Here is an 18,661-nt window from a genome sequence, read left to right on the forward strand (position 1 = left end):
GTTAGTAACTGCTGCAGTCACCATTCTATCCAGGTTTAGAGGGTAATTTGGGGTGGGATGTGACACTCAATTATGAACGGTGTTATATAACAAGACTAAACATTTCGTGGTCCGATCTTATACAAACTCCTTTATATAGAATATCTCCGCTCACATGTCTAATACATGAATGATCAGGATTAGATTATTTGTAGTACTTTACAACATTTGTAACATCTACAAAGTGGGCCATACTTGTAGTGTCACAAGGATAAGGTACTCAGGCTTATCCATAAACTACAGAGTCCAGACCATTTAGGATATCACTTAAAGCACGATCCACTTGTATCTCCACATACATGTTTAAGTTACAATGATAACCATGGATCTTAGTTTATTGATTTGTGGTTAATGCAATTAAAATATCAAATATTTCATAGACAATGTGAATAAAATATCATATATTATAAATCACAGAATGTTTATTCATACAATTATTTACAAACTACAGGATCCTATGAGATTTAAGGCATCAACCCCAACAGTTACGAATATGCCCTTAATTTATTTATTCCCCTTTCCTTATTCTTCTCTAGTGTGACCTTCAACATTTTTTTTTCTTTTTTTTCCCCCCCTATTTTCTTCCTCTTCTTCTCCTTGGACCTTCAACCTTCTTTCCCATTTTTCCTCTTTCCTTATTCTTCTATAGCGTGACTTTCAACTTTTTATTCTTTTTCTCTTTTCCTTCTTATTGGTGGCGTTGAAAAACCAACTTGCAAGGCATCAACCATTCTTCTCTCTACCAATGATGCTTGCGACTTCTTATCCAACCAACTTCAGCAAAACCAGAGTTGATAGAATGGAAGAAAGCGAGAGAGTGAAAGCGAGATAGATAGATAGTGAGACCAAGAGAGATACAAAGAAACTACTAAAATTATTAAGCTAAGCTACACATAAAATCCATTATGAACAATTACCAAATGCAAAGAGAAACATCGAATAAAATAGAAAGATCACCAAGTAGCAAGAATAAACTTACATAAAAACCATGGACTTTGGATCCACGGTGTTAAATGACGGAGATATAGAGAGAGAGTGAAAGATAAATAGAGAGGGTGAGAGCGAGAGATAGAGAGAGAGTGTGAGATCAGGAGAGAGAGTGAGAGTGAGAGTGAGAGTGAGAGATATAGAGAGAGCTAGACAGTTTTCCGCATGCACACCAGTATATTATAATAATTTCACCTGAATTTGACATAGCAAAAGGTCATTCGACATTTTTTTAAAAAAAAATTGGGTCATTTGACTTTTTTTACCCAATTTTTGGGTCATCTGTACAAAAACTCCTGTAAAAATTGAGCCCTTAAACTTTTACAAATATTAAAATTAGACCTTCAAATGTACGATAATTATAGAAATTAAACCCACACCTGATAGGTTTTGAACCCTCAAACTTACACAAATGTTGTAATTCATACAATTATATAAGTTTGTAGATTCAATTTGTCCTAATTTTAAGTTTGCAGGTTCAATTTGACCCAATTTTAATATTTAAGTAAGGTCTCAATTATTAAAATTAAAAATTTAAAGGTGTAATTGCAACTATTATTATATTTTAAGGAAAGTATTTATAATTTGCCCACAAATAACTAAATCCCTTCAACGTTCAATTTTGATTGGCCGAAGAACAGGTTTGACGTACAAGCCACAATACGCTACAATACAGCAGATCACAGCTCTGTGTTGTCGTGTTCGTCTTCCATTCTCGCTGTGTTTGCTTGCTAGAGCGTCGCGAGTCGACCACAATCCTCACAAGCTTCTCTCTCACAGCTGATTCTCATCCTACTATCAGCGAGCTGAATTTCCTTATCCTTCTCAACAATTTCGAACAACAGTAGCTCGATTTCGTCAATTCTGAAACTCTAGGGTGATTTTGGAGCATCATCAAATGCATCTTCAAGCTCAAACTCTCACGAATCAGTTCCCGCCTTCTGTCGTTCCTCTAAAATCAACCTCGAAATCTCGATTCGCTCATTCAAGTGCATGCCGGTTCCATAGAGTTTCGTATCGGGCTTTGAAATGTTCTGTTACGACGATTTCCGAGTCGGCCCCAACGGAGTTGCGGAATGTGAAGCCGTTTCCAGCCGAGGTTTCGAGGACGATCATGGAGCTGTCTTCTGTTGGAACGCTTTCTTCTTTGAGCCAAGAGGGATGGCCTCTCGGCGTTGGCGTTCTATTCGCTGTTGACCAAGATGGTACGCCTCTTTTGAGTTTGAATGAATCTTTGCCGGAGTCTATCGACAGGAGGTCCAGCCTCCATGTTCAGGTTATTCATTTTTTTGGGTTACTAATGATAACGTAGAATTTTGTTTGGATCGATACAACATATGTCAAGGCTCCAAGTGGGATTTTGAGGAAATGAAAAATGAGATCTCTGAATCGATATAAGTTCATTACTATTTGTTTCCCGTTTGAATTCATGATGTGAAAGTTGTTCAGAGATATGAATAAATGTGCACTATCTGTTCTTATCAGTCTAGTACTGAACATTGAAATCTTGTCTACGAATGAGGTAAAACCGCTCATGTTTACCATTTTTCTTTGGAGCAGTTGGAACAGTGTGGATTGCGGACTCCTCAGTGTACAATTCAAGGAAGTATTGGCAAACCAGACAATAAAATGATTTTAAAGGTACAATTTTCTGCGGTTCCCAGATTCTAGGATACACGTTCCTTTTAGCATTTTTGAACCTTACATGACAAGGAGAGGAGTATCAACCAATCACTGTTGAGCTAGGCTTACTTTGGCTATTTCTTGTAGCATTTTTGAGATACTCAAATCTTACTACCTGGTTGAGTCTGGCTGAGTTGTGGCTTAGCCGCTTAACTAGCCTCAACTGTTGTCATTTGTTCACAAATTACTGTGGTGGAATTATTTCGTACATCAAGCCACAAGAATGCTTTAAGCTATCTATCCTCGTATACAATTATGTATTTAACAGCAATTTATATGCTTGTGGTGGGAATGAAACTATTTCTAATGTTAAGTCTATTTTGCTCTGAAGAATTTTTTATACATAACTTGGTTCAATACTCAAAGAGAAAGCCACAAATTTGATGCCTTTCTAGATCAGAGTTTATGTATCAAAAACATTTTACAAGATAATCAAAATTTCAAAGATGACGATGTGTTGATTGAAAACCTTCTCTGAAGGTCTAAAAAATGTCGAGATGCCTTCTAAACGGTAGATTTCTGAAGAAATCTTCTTCAGCGTTGTTGACTTGTCTACAGAGGGGCTGAAAGTGGTAGTTGTTTCCCTGGGTGCAAGCTTGAACTTCTCCCGATTTCGTACCTTTGGAATGCCCTCGGTGGAAGGTCAAAGAAACTAGAATTGTGGAATCCAACAACAGGAAGTCATTTTGTAGAAGTTGGATGTATTGTAGGAAGAACTTTTGTCTGTCAAAAGGAGGTTGTTTTTACTGAAGTTACCTTTAAAAAAAGAAAGAAGGTCGCTTAACCGAAATTACCTATAAAAGGAAGAGGTTGTTCAACTCAATGTCAAGGTATTTTCTCTATTTTATCAATTTAGTTTTTGTCCTTTTTTGGAAGGGGAGTAAGGAAAGGTTGGTCATTTAGTCAGTCAAAACACTGTTTTGAGAAGCCTCTAGAAGACAGGATTTGAGATAAGAGAAACAATAGCTACTTAATACATGGCTTTGGAGATATCCAAGAGTTAGCAACGTATCGAGGAATATAAAGTGGTGATAAAGGGAATTGCCTCAATTATGTTCGAAAACTCCCCCTTAAACAAGGTGAACACCTGCAACAGTTGTTAGAATAGAGAGTTGCGTCGAGGAGAAACCACTGCCTTGAAAGCAATTACGGCACAACCTCGGTGCTAATCGCTATGCCGGTTGCTCCCCAAGGTTAATGTAGTCTCCAAATTCAGACGTGCACTCGTCGGAAAATGGACTAGAATCGATGAGAAGAATGCTCAGAATAGAAGAAGAATTTAGAAGAAAATCGAGTTGTTATGTCTCCTCTCTCAGGTTTGATCTGTATTAAATAGCAATGGAGAGGAGGACACGAATGGTCTGAAACGAGCGGTCACAAAATGAACGGTCCGTTAACGGTAAAAAAAATCAACACTAAAAAAAATATCAATAAAAAGATTTAATCAAAATTTTTATTAAAAAGTAATTAAAATGATAAGTAATAAAAATTTAGTTCTTTTTCATGCAAGTGCGGTTACTCGAACCCGAACCCAAACCCGAACCCGCCCGTTCGACCAAACGGACGGTGGCGACAGCAGTACGCGCATGTGGTGAAAGGGTTATACTTCCACTACCAACACACTTTGGATTCTCATCTAGAATGCTTTGGTATTTATACCCTTTAAGCAATTCTAAATCTATCCACGTGGGACAAAACTTCCCACTCCCCTTAACTTTTCCTATGGGCCTAAGCCCAAAAGTCATTTCCAACAACAGTAATAAGCATAACCCTGGTTAACGAATTGATAACAACTCCAAAAAAGCTAAAGAGATTTGGTTTGAAAGATTTGATCAAAGATCAAGAAGAAAGAGAACTTGTTCCTAATTTCAAGATTTTGAACTATCCACAATGTAATTGATCGGGCTAGATTGAAAGTTTAACACAAGAATACAAAGAAAGCATAGAGTTTGAGGGGGTGTTTGGGGTAAAGGGTGGAACAGTAAGGAGTAAGAAGTTATGAAGTCTAAGGAGTTGTGAACTCCTGGGGACCACAGTGTAATGAGTTGATAAGATATAAAATTGATGTTTTTTATTTTAGTAGTAAGACCCACCAACTCTTGGGGCCAAACAAGAAGTGGAGTTCACAACTCGTATTTCCCAACTTCTTGGGCCAACACACCTTGAGAGATTCAACTCTATGAAAAATCATTCAAAATCCATTTCTTTTCCCTAATTACAATGGTGCATAAGTATTTATACTAATTGAAAAGACACTATGAAAGGACACGACCTTTCACCTATAATGTCTAAATTCATCTAAGACCTCTTCAACTACCCTCATAAATGTAAATACATACATGTAATGTTAAATATGAATATGCTTCAACTCTATTTGGAAGCTTAGCTTGGAAATAATCCATTTAATGCTTCAGCCAATCATTACCAATTATTTCCATATCAAGCGGTCACCAGCATTTATGGTAAGGAAGAAGTGGTGGCTCACAAAAGCAAGGAAATGCGTTTTTGTCTTTGTTTTTCTTTAAAGCCTTTGGTAGAACATTACAAAATTACTTGGTCATATATTGACTTCTCAATAATAGAGTTGATGAAAGGACTTCCACTTGGGATCACATCTTGAAAACCGCTTGCCATCTCGTGCTCTCCTCGGTGTTTTGAAGTGCTTGGCTCAACCTGAAACTATTTGTGCTTGGGACCAGTGGGAAGATAGTACCAAATGTTGAAGAGTTCTAGCAAGAAGGTAGAGGAGTAAAAAGAGGGGGGGAGGTTTGGTTCAAATTCTGCATTATTTACGGCTTAGTTTGGAGGACAAAAGTAGTTGGGGATTACATCCTTTAGGCACGTTCATTAACAATCGCTGGGAGCCAACTGTATGGCCTTTTTCTACCTAGTGCACAGATTAATCTGAGTCATTTTGGAAACATAATGATCAAAGAAGCTAACAATTTTTGTTTTGGACCATTAAGTCGTGTAGTAAATATTGGAGATGGATTGATTGCAACATAATGCCCTTAGGTGGTTCTGAATTGAAGCCATTATGGGTTATGTATGGAAGATGGGGAGGATCAGCGAACTTCTTTATCGTTCCTCTGGCTTCTTAAAGTTACACATACACCCAAAATGTCATGATTTCCTCCTTCCTTCTCATTCTGGAACTATGAGATAATGCAAGTGTTTTTGAAACTCTGTTATCTTCTCATTAATGTATCCGTAATTTAGTAGCTTTTGGATTTTTATTCAAGCTACTGTTTAATAACTTTTGAACAACTTATGCATTGATTATGGCTTTGGCAACAGTATGTCGTTGTTCAATACTATCCTCGTAGGATTGGATCAACTCTTTATTAAATGTTAAATGCCACATTTTCAGCGGCTTCATACTACATGGAGAAAAAGATTTGGAGAAGACATTAACGAAGATCTTCTGTATATTGTTACAGTGGAGAGGGTATTTCAGATTGATGACTTTGGGGAGGTACAGGCATCATTTTCTGCACTTATTTCGTTTATGCAGTGTTTAATCACTAATCAGAGACCAGTTTCAATGCACTAGAATGTAGAAATGTGCGTTTGAATATTAATGTAATATTTCATATGATTTCAGGTTGGTGTTTGGGTAAACTCTTCAGATTATAAAACTGCAAGCCCAGATCCTCTTCGAAATTGTGCAGAAAAGCTAGTGGATGAGATAAACACAAACAACGCGGAAGATGTTATTCGCTTTTGCAACATATATGCTGATTTGAACTTACAGGTTAGCATTCAACCTCATTTTTCTGTACAGTCTTCAGCATCTTAATTGATTCTTGGCTTACTAGGAGTTTGGGTTCAACTTTTTGTTTATTTCTTCTCTAGCCAACCAAGAAAACACTGAGCCACCTTGCTCTTTTCTTTTTATTTTTCTGCATTTTTTTAAAATATAAACATACGAAATATTGTCATGCTACAAGGCTAGATTCTCTAGCTGGAAACCACCACTCATAGAACCGAAGTCAATTGGTTCCACCCCTCCCCCTCTAATAGAGTTGACCCCTTTCGATCAAACTGCAGCACAGAAAACTCTGATTTCCATAATTTTGCATTTCACGACACAAGCTCTATATGTTCATCTACTGTGGGATAGATCTGTCGCCCCATGTAAGCTAATAACTTGTTATATAATATGAATACAATCAGAACGTTGAAAAAAAACCAATGTACCTTATAAGTCGACTCACTAAGTTTTGTCGAATATTTTCCATTATGAGCAATCTCAGGGACCAAGTCTCTCTTGGGTGAATGTTGAAATGATGGAATATATGTTTAATCTACTGTGGGATAGAAGTTGGATTTGAACGTTCCTTCATTTTTGAGTTGCAAAATGATTTTTAGGATGTGTTAAAAACTTAAAATGATACATGTATTGAGACTCCATTTGTGGACTTGTTTTTTTCTACGCTTTTATATATTCTTTTATTTTATTTTCAGTGAGTGAGTTGTCTCTTATTAAAAAGAAATACATTCATTGAGATATCATCTAAAGTATCTCAAACATCATATAGCATGAGGATTTAATTTAATTTTTGTTTGTTATCATTAGTTTTTTATAAGAAGCAGAGCAAGAAACTTCTTACAAAAACACCTTCCGATCTAAGTTAATGAGGGAAGTGGACATTACAAAAAGGAGTTCTGATGGCTCCAATTAGAGGCCATGGACTGTTTAAGATCACATTTATAAACAAAAGAATTAGAGTTTCTCTCTCTCCAAATCAGCCACAAAAATAACTTTAGCCATGTTAGACGACACCTCCTTTGCAAGCATCATGGATTGGCCTGGTAGTAAATAGGGAAATATCACCTTGATAAAGGATTGATAAAGGGCTAATAGGTCATGAGTTCAATTCATGGTGGCCACTTACCTAGGATTTACTGTCCTACGAGTTTCTTTGACACTTGAATGTTGTAGGGTCAGGCAGGTTGTCCCGTGAGATTAGTTGAGGTATGCGTAAACTGGTCTGAACTCACTGATATATCTATATATATAAGGCAAAAAAAAGAAAAGACAAAGAAAGGCCACAACACCTTTGCCTTTCCTTTTAAACCCCAATTGTTTAATGCTTCCACCAACCAATCTAAAAATGAACCCTGGCTTACTCCAGCTCAAACCGAATCTATTTCCAAGAAATCCCAAACTTTGCAGCTGAAATTACAATGGAGGAGTACAGTACATGTAACAAAGACTCTTCACTGCCTTTGCTCAAAACATACATATCTCTCCAATTGTTTAATGCTTCCACCAACCAATCTAAAAATGAACCCTGGCTTACTCCAGCTCAAACCGAACCTATTTCCAAGAAATCCCAAACTTTGCAGCTGAAATTACAATGGAGGAGAAGATGTAACAAAGACTCTTCACTGCCTTTGCTCAAAACATACATATTTGGGGAGATCTTGTATCATAAACTATCATGAGATCTACAATGAAAAATATTTCATGCATTGCTTTGTTTAGTAATACATGTAGATTTAGCATGTCCAAAATAGCTTCAGCTAGATTATGCGTTTCTTCATACTGAAACACATAAGAACACTTGGATTCTTTGGGTAGATGGCTCTTATAGTTACAGGCCAGTCAATTCTCTTTCCCTCACCAGCTGTAGAATTCTCACTGTTCTCCGTTTTCCTTGACAGTTTACAGAAGCAAAACTGATATGGGTAGATCGGTTAGGCTTCGACGTGCGCGTATTCTCTCCTCGAAATGGGACATTTGAAATCCGAATTCCGTTTCCGAGGGAAGTTACAGATGAGAAAGGTGCAAAGTCAACATTTAACGGCATGTCTCAACAAGCGTGGGAGGTTGAAAGAAATTTCCAGGCTCCAGATTTTGAGAGGGTGAAGCAATTCAAGATGATAAAACCATTGCAGAGTGTAGAGTAGCTACGATGTGCTTTTCTTTTCTTACTCTCTTTAAAACTTTTGCCATTTATGAAAGAGCTCGAGTGTTGCTTAAGGTGTGAAAATGAGAAGTTTCGTTATGACCAAACCCAGGGTAGAACAGCTTGTTTTTTTATATTCTCACATATTCTTAGTTAAAGTTGACCCAAGCAGTATATTTGAGATTTAAAAATCCGCTCTAAGCATAAAGGTTTGAAATGTGATTTTAAATAGTCTCCGCACTTGACAATTAGTTGATGTTGTGGTTAAAAAGCATGTGTGACATTTTTTAGGTAAGTGGAGAAAAAAATTGTCAATTTTATATTTTAAACCACGTCATCAAAGTTCATTGGTGTTTTATTGAGGCATTATTAAAACTTCAAAAACCAATAAACTTAAATCTCATTGACCCTTTCCCTCTTAGATACATTGCACATCCATGTAGATGACTATGGTAATATGAACATAGTGTAACACACGTGGGAAGAATATCAATCAACTTCTAATACTAGGCTTCGAATCTATGACCAAAGGGTTGGATTACATTTTAGTCCACTCTCTAAGCCAACAAACTACAAAAACATTCAATAAAATTTTATGGGCGTTTGTGACATTGAATTAGTTATTATAATAAATTATAATAGTCTGTGTTAATAGCATTGTAACAAAAAGAAAAATAGATGATGAGTAAGAAATAGTTTACATAAATTTATAGATTTATAGAGTGAGCTATAATGACCATTTGACATCAACTATTATTATTGTTATTGTTATTATGAAAAACAATTCATTCAACTAAAGTAGAAACAAAAACATCAACCACCTCAAAAATAGTTGAGTTGAGAAGAACTAGAGAAGAACATAGCCCATCATCTTCTCTAGGTAGGGGTGTTCATGGGTTGGGTTGGGTTGAGTTGAAAGACTTTTTAAATTCAACTCGGTTGTTCGGATTGTAAATTTTTTCAACCCAAATAACCCTTATTAAAAAATGAACCTAACTCAACTCAACCATGAAATACTTGGGTTGGGTTGGTTTGGGTTAATTGGGTCATGTATTTAAAATTTTGTTCTAAAAATAAGCAAACGTAAATATATGAAAATCTAATTTAATTATTTTTATATATTGAATTAAGATTAACAACTCAATTTCAATTTATCTAGTGAAGATTTTCTTTCTATAATGCAAAAAAAACTACTTTTAAGAGTTGTTGAAAAATACAATATTAAAAAAATATTGGAATTAAATAAAATTAAAATAAATATATATAAATAATTGTGTTATAAGTAATAAAAAATATATATTTTAAAGTTAATAATAAATTCAGATTTGTTCGGGTTGGTTTGAGTTATACTAGGTAAAACATGAGTTGATAATCCAACCCAAATTATACGGGTTAGATTGGGTTGATCGATATTTTGAATACCCCTAATCTATAGGGGAAGAAGAGAAATTACAAAATAGAACACAAAATTTTCAAACTAAACCGACTGACCTTATTCCATTCTTTTAAAAAGTATTTTATTAATCGAATAAATAAATAATCTATTGGGTCAAGCCAAACAATTCGGAAATATCTCCCTCACAAATAACAACACTTGGGAGAATCGACTAATCAGATTCCATCGGCTTAGGATTAAGCACCAACTCGATTGACCTTATTCTACTCTTTTAAACAATATTTATTCATCAAGATTCTCAACTAGAAATAATTGTATTCAATAATATTTTTTTTAGATAATAAAATTTACCAAACACAGTTTACAAAATTTAAATTTATATCACAAGTTTTTCACCAAAACCAAGCAAGAAATTTATTTCTGTCTTCTTTTTAAAACACGAGTTTAAATTACCAATGGTCCAACATGGCATATCGCCATCAAATAACTATAAGTAAAGATGAGGAAATTTGAATCCTTTTAAGTTAAAAAAAAAAAAAAATCTAAGTAATGTTTTTAGTGTATGCTTGAGAATGGTTTAAAATCATCGAATTCATTCATTTAATTACTCAAAATTAACTTAATATTAAATTTTGCATATTTAAATACAACTTTCATGTCGTCGAAATTAGTTTGAAAGGATTAAAAATATGTTATATAGTAATTTTAAAAATGATAAAAGTAATTTTGACAAATATTAGCTACCCTTATATTTCATGTATCCCTCCTTTATTGCATAATAATAAAATAAAATTTTATTTTATTTATTTAAATAAATATTTGTCATATGATAAATTTTAATTAAGGGATAAGGAAGTAGCCAACACCTAAACATGTTTCATATAAAATTAGAAATAACATTATTAAAAAAAATAAATTATAAAATTGATTGCTATAGATCGAATTTAATTTTTATAATTTAATAAAACTTATCTATAATTTAATAAAATTTTCATAAATAATTTCGTCAAATCAAATGGAACTAAATTCTTATCATAAAGTAAAACTATTCCCATTATAAACCTAAGTTTTGCGATTTAACAAAAATGAAAAAAAAAAAATTGGTGAAAAAATTAATCACAGAGAGGAGAAAAATCCGGGGTTCAAAGAAGCCACTCCACTTGTCCTCCTCGTTCCTTCCACTCAATCGCGCGCCCTATCTCATCGCCGTCGCCGAAATAGGTACGTTTTCCTTCGACATTCTTCATCGATAGCGCGCTGTTGGCTCTCGCTTCATCGGACTTCCACCAGATCTAGGGTTTACTCATTGGCTCCTGGGAAATTAAGGGATTACTCTCTCTGCTGTTCTTTAATTTTCCTGGAAACTACAAGGATTCGTTTTCGTTTTTATGTTTTATGTTTGCGCTAACAATTACAAGGAAAATATTGGCGAAACTTAGTCTTCTCTGCAAACGAGCGGGAAATTTCTTGTTCGGATTGGGTATTTGAACGTCTGAGATTTTATAGACTTGTTGATCTGTTTGGGTAAAGTTTGGTGTGTTGTTATTGGAATTCTTCCCGCTATCCAAGGTATTAGAGTTCCGTGGCGCGAATTTTGATGTTGTGGAAGCCTTGGTGGGTTGATTTGATTTAGTTTTATTTATTTTTTTTCTTTTTGGGGGGAAATTAAGGGTTTGATATTTACGCAAACATAATAATCGAGGAGACTTAGGTTTGATGGCTGATCGTAACTTGGTTGTTGCGAAACCAATCTGGATGAAGCAGGCTGAAGAGGCGAAACTGAAGAGCGAGGCTGAGAAAGATGCAGCGGCTAAAGCTGCTTTCGAAGCTACTTTTAAAGGCGTAGATAAGATTCCTGCAAAAGAAGCAGCATCCTCAGATAGTGATTTTGAAGATACTGAGGACTTGGAACACAAGCCGATTGGCCCTGTTGACCCTGCTAGATGCACAGCAGCTGGAGCAGGCATAGCTGGTGGCACAGCGTGTGTGCCAGCTTCGTTTACTGTGGTAACTAAGGATGTCGATGGGAGGAAAGTTCCCCATGGTGGTGCACAGATTAAAGTAAAGGTGTCACCTGGCGTAGGTGTTGGTGGAACCGAGCAAGATGGCATTGTGAAGGATATGAATGATGGTACATATACGATAACTTATGTGGTGCCAAAAAGAGGAAATTACATGGTTAATATTGAGTGCAACGGAAGACCAATCATGGGTAGTCCGTTCCCAGTGTTCTTTAGTGCAGGTACTCGATGATTATGTAATATTCATGGTCTTATTTTATAGATTTAGTTTTTAGAGGTTTTGAAGTTTGATTAATCTATTAAGTGCATAGAATATCCTAAGTCCTGAATGTTTCATGCGATATTGAGAATTAATTAGGATATTTTGATGATATGTAATTATTATATGATTATGCTTCATGTATTTGAATGAATGAGTTGGAGAAGAAAGATAATGCATGTGAATTCAAAATGGAGGGAAAAAAAGGAAAGTTACTCACTCTGTTAGTTGGAATAGGCCGACTGGATGAACCAGGTGGCTAGTGTGGCAGTGCTCTTTCAATGTGACTTGTATTTTTGTACTTGAGATGTTTGGACATAAAAATGAAATAAAGATGGCGAGGGAGAAGAGGAAATGAAAAATTGGTATGAATATTTATTAGACATTGATAACTTAATTCCTTGGCTATCTTTAATTGCTTTGATCTTCCTCATATCTTATCGAATCATCTGTCTGATTCAGTCTGCAATGCAATGTTATCTATGACTGAGCTATCTGTTGTCACCAACCAGGAACAAGCTCTGGTGGACTCCTGGGATTAGCTCCTGCATCCTCATTTCCAAATTTGGTGAATCAAAATATGCCCAACATGCCTAATTACTCAGGGTCTGTTTCGGGGGCGTTTCCTGGGCTGATGGGAATGATTCCAGGCATTGTAGCTGGTGCTTCTGGTGGTGCTATCTTGCCTGGAATTGGAGCATCTCTTGGAGAAGTATGTCGAGAATACCTTAATGGTCAATGTGCGAAAACAGATTGTAAGTTAAATCATCCACCTCACAATTTGCTTATGACTGCAATAGCTGCAACAACCAGCATGGGAACTATCAGTCAAGTGCCTATGGCCCCTTCTGCTGCTGCTATGGCAGCTGCTCAGGCTATTGTTGCTGCCCAAGCCCTTCAAGCCCATGCTGCTCAAGTGCAAGCTCAACAAGCTCAGTCTGCCAAAGACTCTTCTGGTATTCTTAGTTTTTGGGATAATTTAATTTTTACTCTTTGGTTATTTGTGCCTGTGCTTCTCTTTTGAAATGTACCTTACGGTGTTTTGAGGTGCATTTGTTTGTGTTTTGGCTCTCTTATGTTCTGTCGTTTAACTTTTAGACTGCATAAATTATATATTTTATTTTTTAATGAGCTTCTGGTTATTTATCGATGTTTCTCTGGCAAGGTTCATCTGACAAATCTGGAAAGGCTGCTGATGCACTGAAGAGAACATTGCAAGTTAGCAATCTAAGCCCACTTCTCACCGTGGAACAGCTGAAGCAACTTTTTAGTTTTTGTGGAACTGTTGTTGAATGTACCATTACTGATTCAAAGCATTTTGCTTACATCGAATACTCAAAGCCCGAAGAAGCTACTGCTGCTTTGGCATTGAACAATATGGATGTTGGAGGTCGACCTTTAAATGTAGAGATGGCAAAGTCGCTTCCACAGAAACCAGCTGCGGTGAACCCTTCACTTGCTTCATCTTCTCTGCCCATGATGATGCAGCAAGCTGTAGCCATGCAACAAATGCAATTCCAACAGGCTTTGTTGATGCAACAAACTATGACAGCTCAGCAGGCTGCTAATCGTGCAGCAACTATGAAGTCTGCAACAGAGTTGGCAGCAGCTAGAGCAGCGGAAATAAGCAAAAAACTTAAAGTTGATGGAATTGGGAATGAAGAAACTGAGACAAAAGAAAAATCAAGGTATGCTATAGTGAGATCATCAATCCTGCACCCTCTGCTATACATAATATATCCCTGCCTTGAGTTATAAAATAAAATAGGACAAAGGACCTCAGGGTTCTTGAGTAAATTCAAGAGACTTGAATTTGCAAGCAATGAGCATTGATGGCTTGGATAAATTCAAATTATTCAATCCTTTATTCAATAATATCAACCACATTATTCTGTTGAAATATACCACAACTGCATTTTATCATCCCCTTTCTCCACATGTTTGATTTGGCAGGAAGGAAATTGCTCATGAATTTGTATGCCTTTCACTTGTGTCGTATGTCATGTGTATAAAGTCCAGGGTCTATCCTCTTCGAGTTGAGTTCATTCCATCTTAATAAGTATAATTTTGATTTTCCCCCTTCTCTTTGCAGGTCACCTTCCTTGTCCAGGGAGAGGTCAAAATCCAAATCAAAATCACCTATTAAGTACCGAAGTAGGCGGAGATCTCCAACTTATTCACCTCCGTATCGGCACTCAAGAGATCATAGATCTAGATCACCATTGAGATCTCGCCATTATTCTAGGTATGAAGATGATAGGAGGGCTTATAGAGAAGGGAGAGATGCTAGTGAAAGATCTAGAAGGCGTGATCTAGATAGATCAAGAAGTCATCGTTCACCCATCTCAAGGAAAAATAGAAGTAGAAGCATAAGTCCTCGCAGAAGAAAATCATACCGAGCAGGTTCTGATTCTCCCAGTCACCAGCGTGAACGTTCACCACAAAGAGGTAGGAAATCAGATCATTCTGATTTAAGATCACCTAGTCGCCATCATGGGAAAAGCAGATCATCCCCAAGAAAGGATGATGGTGACAAACTAAAACATAGAAGATGGTCAAGGTCTAAATCTCTTGAGACTAAGCATCATTCTGATGAAAAAATTAATGAAACGCGACATGGAAAGTCAAAGAATCGGGATAGAAGGCGGTCGAGATCTGCCTCGCTGGAAAACAAGCATAGTAAAAGAAGATCATCGCCTAGAAGCATGGACAAGAACATTTCTAAACATAGAAGGCGGTCTAGATCAAATTCTAGGGAAAAGGTTGATGATACCACATCAAAATATCATGGTAGAAGGCGATCACGGTCAAGTTCTTCAGAAAGTAAACATCTCCCTGATGGTAAGGTGGATAGCTCTAGAGATGAAAAACTGAAACATCGTAGCAGAAGAAGATCCAGGTCAAAATCTGTAGATGGTAAGCATCACAGGAGGGAGAAATCAGATAGAAGCAGAGACAAAAAGTTGAGGCATCATGATAGAAGGTCATCCAGATCTATATCTCCTGAGGCTGGACGGCAAAAAGTGACTAGGTTGTCACCTACCAGTTCTGATGAAAATAAATCAAAACGTAGGAGATCACTCTCTCCTGAAGATAAGCCTCGTGTTGATGTTACTGATATAGATAATGGATATATAGCTGAAAATTCAAAGCATCATGGGAGACAGAGGTCTAGGTCAATTTCAGGAGAAAATGGAGAAAGTAATTTATCTCCAAGTACGAAGGAAAATGAATTTAAACATGGAGAGAAATCAATACTAGAACCTGTAGGAGGTAAGTACAATTAAATGATTTAAGATATCAAAATATTGATGAACAATTAAAGAGTCGTGAATCATATAAACATTGATGGATATGGATTGATCTTTTCAGGCCGTGAATCTAGTCTCTCAAAGGATGACATACCAGGAGAAGATCAGGGTAGAGAAGGTTTAAATTCCCAATATTCTAATGTCGAGGAACCAAGCAAAATCGAAGTGGCTGGTGTTGAGCAAGTTGATTTAGCTGGTAAGATCAGCAAATGCGTTTCTTTTGGGTTTCCCATTTTCAATTGCAATGAATATTTATACAAATAGGTTCATGGGTGTTAACGCAGGAAGTTAGAGACTAGAGTTTAATGGAGGTTGTAGTTTTTCAAGTTCTCATTGGATAATGCTGACAGTAGATGCTCGATGTCACCTTAATACAGATGCAATTTCTGGTGATTGACCTTCAGGAGATGGAGTTACATTTAAAATTTGACATGGAAATGCTTTACTGTAACTCATGAATCACATGAATAGAAGATTGTTGCAGACTTGAATACCTTGATAACCTAGGTCAAATTTCACGCTCAGCAATTTCAGGCTGGCTTGTTGGCGTATTCGGGGGCATACTTCATTTGAGAAAGGGCTACTTGATTGAAGATTTGTTTCCATTTCTTTGGGTGCTCAGAAAATTCTGATTTTTAGTTTTCATCCATGTCTTTTGTCTTTGGTTATCTTTTGCAGGTTGGCAGGCTATAGTCTAGACTCTTTCAGTTGATGTTGGTCTGCTTTAAGCGTTTGAAGTATTGCTGTTCTTTTGTCTACGAGACAAGACACCCAGTATCTGTAGCGAGCTTCTTTTACTACTTGATGTATGTTTAACTATGACCTTCTTTTACATGGTGAATTTTCGATAGAATTGTCTATTTGAACAAGGATATTGTTAACTTAGGAATTGAAGTATGTTGGTATTTCCTTTTTTATTTTTGTTTATTTTTTATTTTTATTTTTGGGTGCTGAGAGGACAACCATGGTTGGGGCTAAAGAGTCGATCTCATTATGAGTTTCAAGTTTATATTTCTTAGGGTTTCTCCTATGCACAATCAAAATACCTCTTGTTTTAGGTTAGAATTTTTAGTGCTCACACTAGAAGTTCTTTTGATGTGGCCGATGCATGGGTTTCATTTTAATATCCATTTGAATGGGCGTTGGACCTGTTCTATCCAATATACATGCAGGTTATTCGGGGTGATTGTCATTGGAGGTTTGTCGGGGTTGATTTTCTCTTGTTTACACGAAGGTATGCTTTTGTGATGGGAAGTTATTAACAGCAACCTTCCATTTAAGTCCTGGATCATTTGCACGATGATTTGTATATTTTGGAACATCTTATACATTTTTTTACGCAGTACAATTTGCTCTGGTGCTGTTGTCTTCTTCCCTCATATCTCTTCTGTCTTCTTTTTTCCTTTTTTTTTCTCCTTTCCTCTTTTCCTCCAATTTCCCAAATTTTATTTCGTTAGGCCAAGCTATCATTAAAGGTCGGTTGAAACCAGATGTTGCTGAGATAAATTGCATCAAAATTTCCTCCTTCTGGGTATGATCAGAATGGCTGACTCACTTGGAAGCAATTTTTAATCGCGGTGAATTGCATATATATATATATATATATATGGCAGGTAATGTTGTATGCAACTGCTTGGTTGAAGATATTTATAGGGAAATGCATGTTGGATGAGACTCGATGCATGGCTACAGGTTTTCTTTTCTTTTAATTATAGACTTTTTTTGTAGCACATAATGTCTTTGAATTTTCTGTTTCCTATAAATAATAATAATTAGCCTTTGAGTTTTAAAAAATACCACCATGATTGATGAAATTGATTGTGAATTGTTTGTGGGAGAATATTGGACTAAGCTTCACGTAATTTATCTGATTGTTGGGTGTAGTGTAGTGGTAGATATTGGTTGGGTAAAAACTTAATTGTTTAGTCTTTTTCTCTGGTGTTTGTTCTTTTCTCCCCGCCCACTCCCCATCTTCTCGTCTTTCCTTTTCAAATAATTTCTTGGTAGGATAACCTGGAAAACGACGGTATGAGAGCTGCAGTCTTTGATTTCAAACTCGGGTTGCGACTTGGATGAGGTGGATGTCAATGTCTTAGTTTGTGCACGGTCTATTGTTTCTGAAGGAATTGAGCACCGAGCTATAACGTTGAACCTGACAGGTTGAGTCTTCATCATGTTTATGCTATAACCTGGTTAGGATAGGTTAGAACTTTTTGCATCAACTTTGATGAATAGTTGGGATTTAAGAAGTTCAGATTTTTTTTTCCTTGTCCTGGATTGCTCCAATTTGAGATTTAAAAACTAGTTTTTAAATTTTGCATTTAATTTCTTATAAATGTCTAGCTACAGGATGCTTCTGTTGCCAATATTTGTGTCATAACGACCCATAGTAATCTAACAGACAAATTAATGTGCTTCCCTTTCATCTCTGTTAAAAATTACTACTTGTTTTGGTATGTTTTTAAATTAGTGTTATTTGAAATAGTTTTTTCAGTTTTTGGCATAATCCTTGGTTGGGTTGTGGAGTTATTGCTACGGCTTTTCTCTTCTTTATTTCGTCTTACTGCATCTGCAGTTTGAGATTTGATTCTTTGATGGAAGCTTAATGATTTGGAAATAGTTGGATGGATTGCTTTTATCTCATCTCCTTACATCCATTTTTGAAATATAAATAATTATTGGTCTTCACCTCTCGGTTCTTTCAATATTTTTACTCCTGAATTTCTTATGCAAGACCTTTTCTAAGTCTTCTAAATAACCTTTATTGAGCGATTTGACATGGCTTCTATCAGAGGAAGATTAAGATCTTTCTTTGGGAGTTCAGTCAGAGCTATAAACACAGAGATGATTTTATTCAAGGGAGAATGCCTTAACTCAATCTTTCTCCTCCGTGTATTATGTGTGCAACGATCTTTTTGAGATTTTGGGTATTTTTTTCCTGCTAATTGAGAAACGATTTTGGATGCCTTTGTGTGGTATTTGGCCTTGTCGAACGACATTTATCATCTCCTAGCTTTCCTTTTGGTGGGACATCCATCTCATGGCGCCAA

The 18,661-nt window shown here is 36.2% G+C and overlaps 2 protein-coding genes across 3 annotated transcripts; both read left to right on the plus strand.

Moving 5' to 3' along the window:
• The first annotated feature begins 1,738 nt into the window (after positions 1–1,738).
• Positions 1,739–8,853, plus strand: LOC120067482 (glutamyl-tRNA reductase-binding protein, chloroplastic). The gene is made up of 5 exons (XM_039019039.1): positions 1,739–2,302; positions 2,587–2,667; positions 6,080–6,184; positions 6,314–6,463; positions 8,380–8,853. The coding sequence occupies exons 1-5, from the start codon at positions 1,925–1,927 to the stop codon at positions 8,623–8,625; spliced, it is 960 nt and encodes a 319-aa protein (XP_038874967.1). The 5' UTR covers positions 1,739–1,924; the 3' UTR covers positions 8,626–8,853.
• Positions 8,854–11,109: 2,256 nt separating this feature from the next.
• On the plus strand, positions 11,110–17,977 carry LOC120088158 (serine/arginine repetitive matrix protein 2). Of its 2 annotated transcripts, XM_039045274.1 has the most exons (9): positions 11,110–12,262; positions 12,813–13,256; positions 13,466–13,988; positions 14,393–15,573; positions 15,673–15,807; positions 15,896–16,417; positions 16,784–16,845; positions 17,069–17,224; positions 17,619–17,977. In XM_039045274.1, exons 1-6 carry the CDS (start codon positions 11,737–11,739, stop codon positions 15,901–15,903), a joined length of 2,817 nt encoding a protein of 938 aa, XP_038901202.1. In that variant the 5' UTR covers positions 11,110–11,736; the 3' UTR covers positions 15,904–16,417; positions 16,784–16,845; positions 17,069–17,224; positions 17,619–17,977. The 2 variants fall into 2 exon arrangements, with proteins under 2 accessions (XP_038901202.1, XP_038901197.1); XM_039045269.1 differs by having other exon boundaries at positions 17,069–17,931.
• Positions 17,978–18,661: the final 684 nt, after the last annotated feature.

This window comes from Benincasa hispida, chromosome 1 (assembly GCF_009727055.1).
Source record: "Benincasa hispida cultivar B227 chromosome 1, ASM972705v1, whole genome shotgun sequence".
Lineage (NCBI taxonomy): Eukaryota > Viridiplantae > Streptophyta > Magnoliopsida > Cucurbitales > Cucurbitaceae > Benincasa > Benincasa hispida.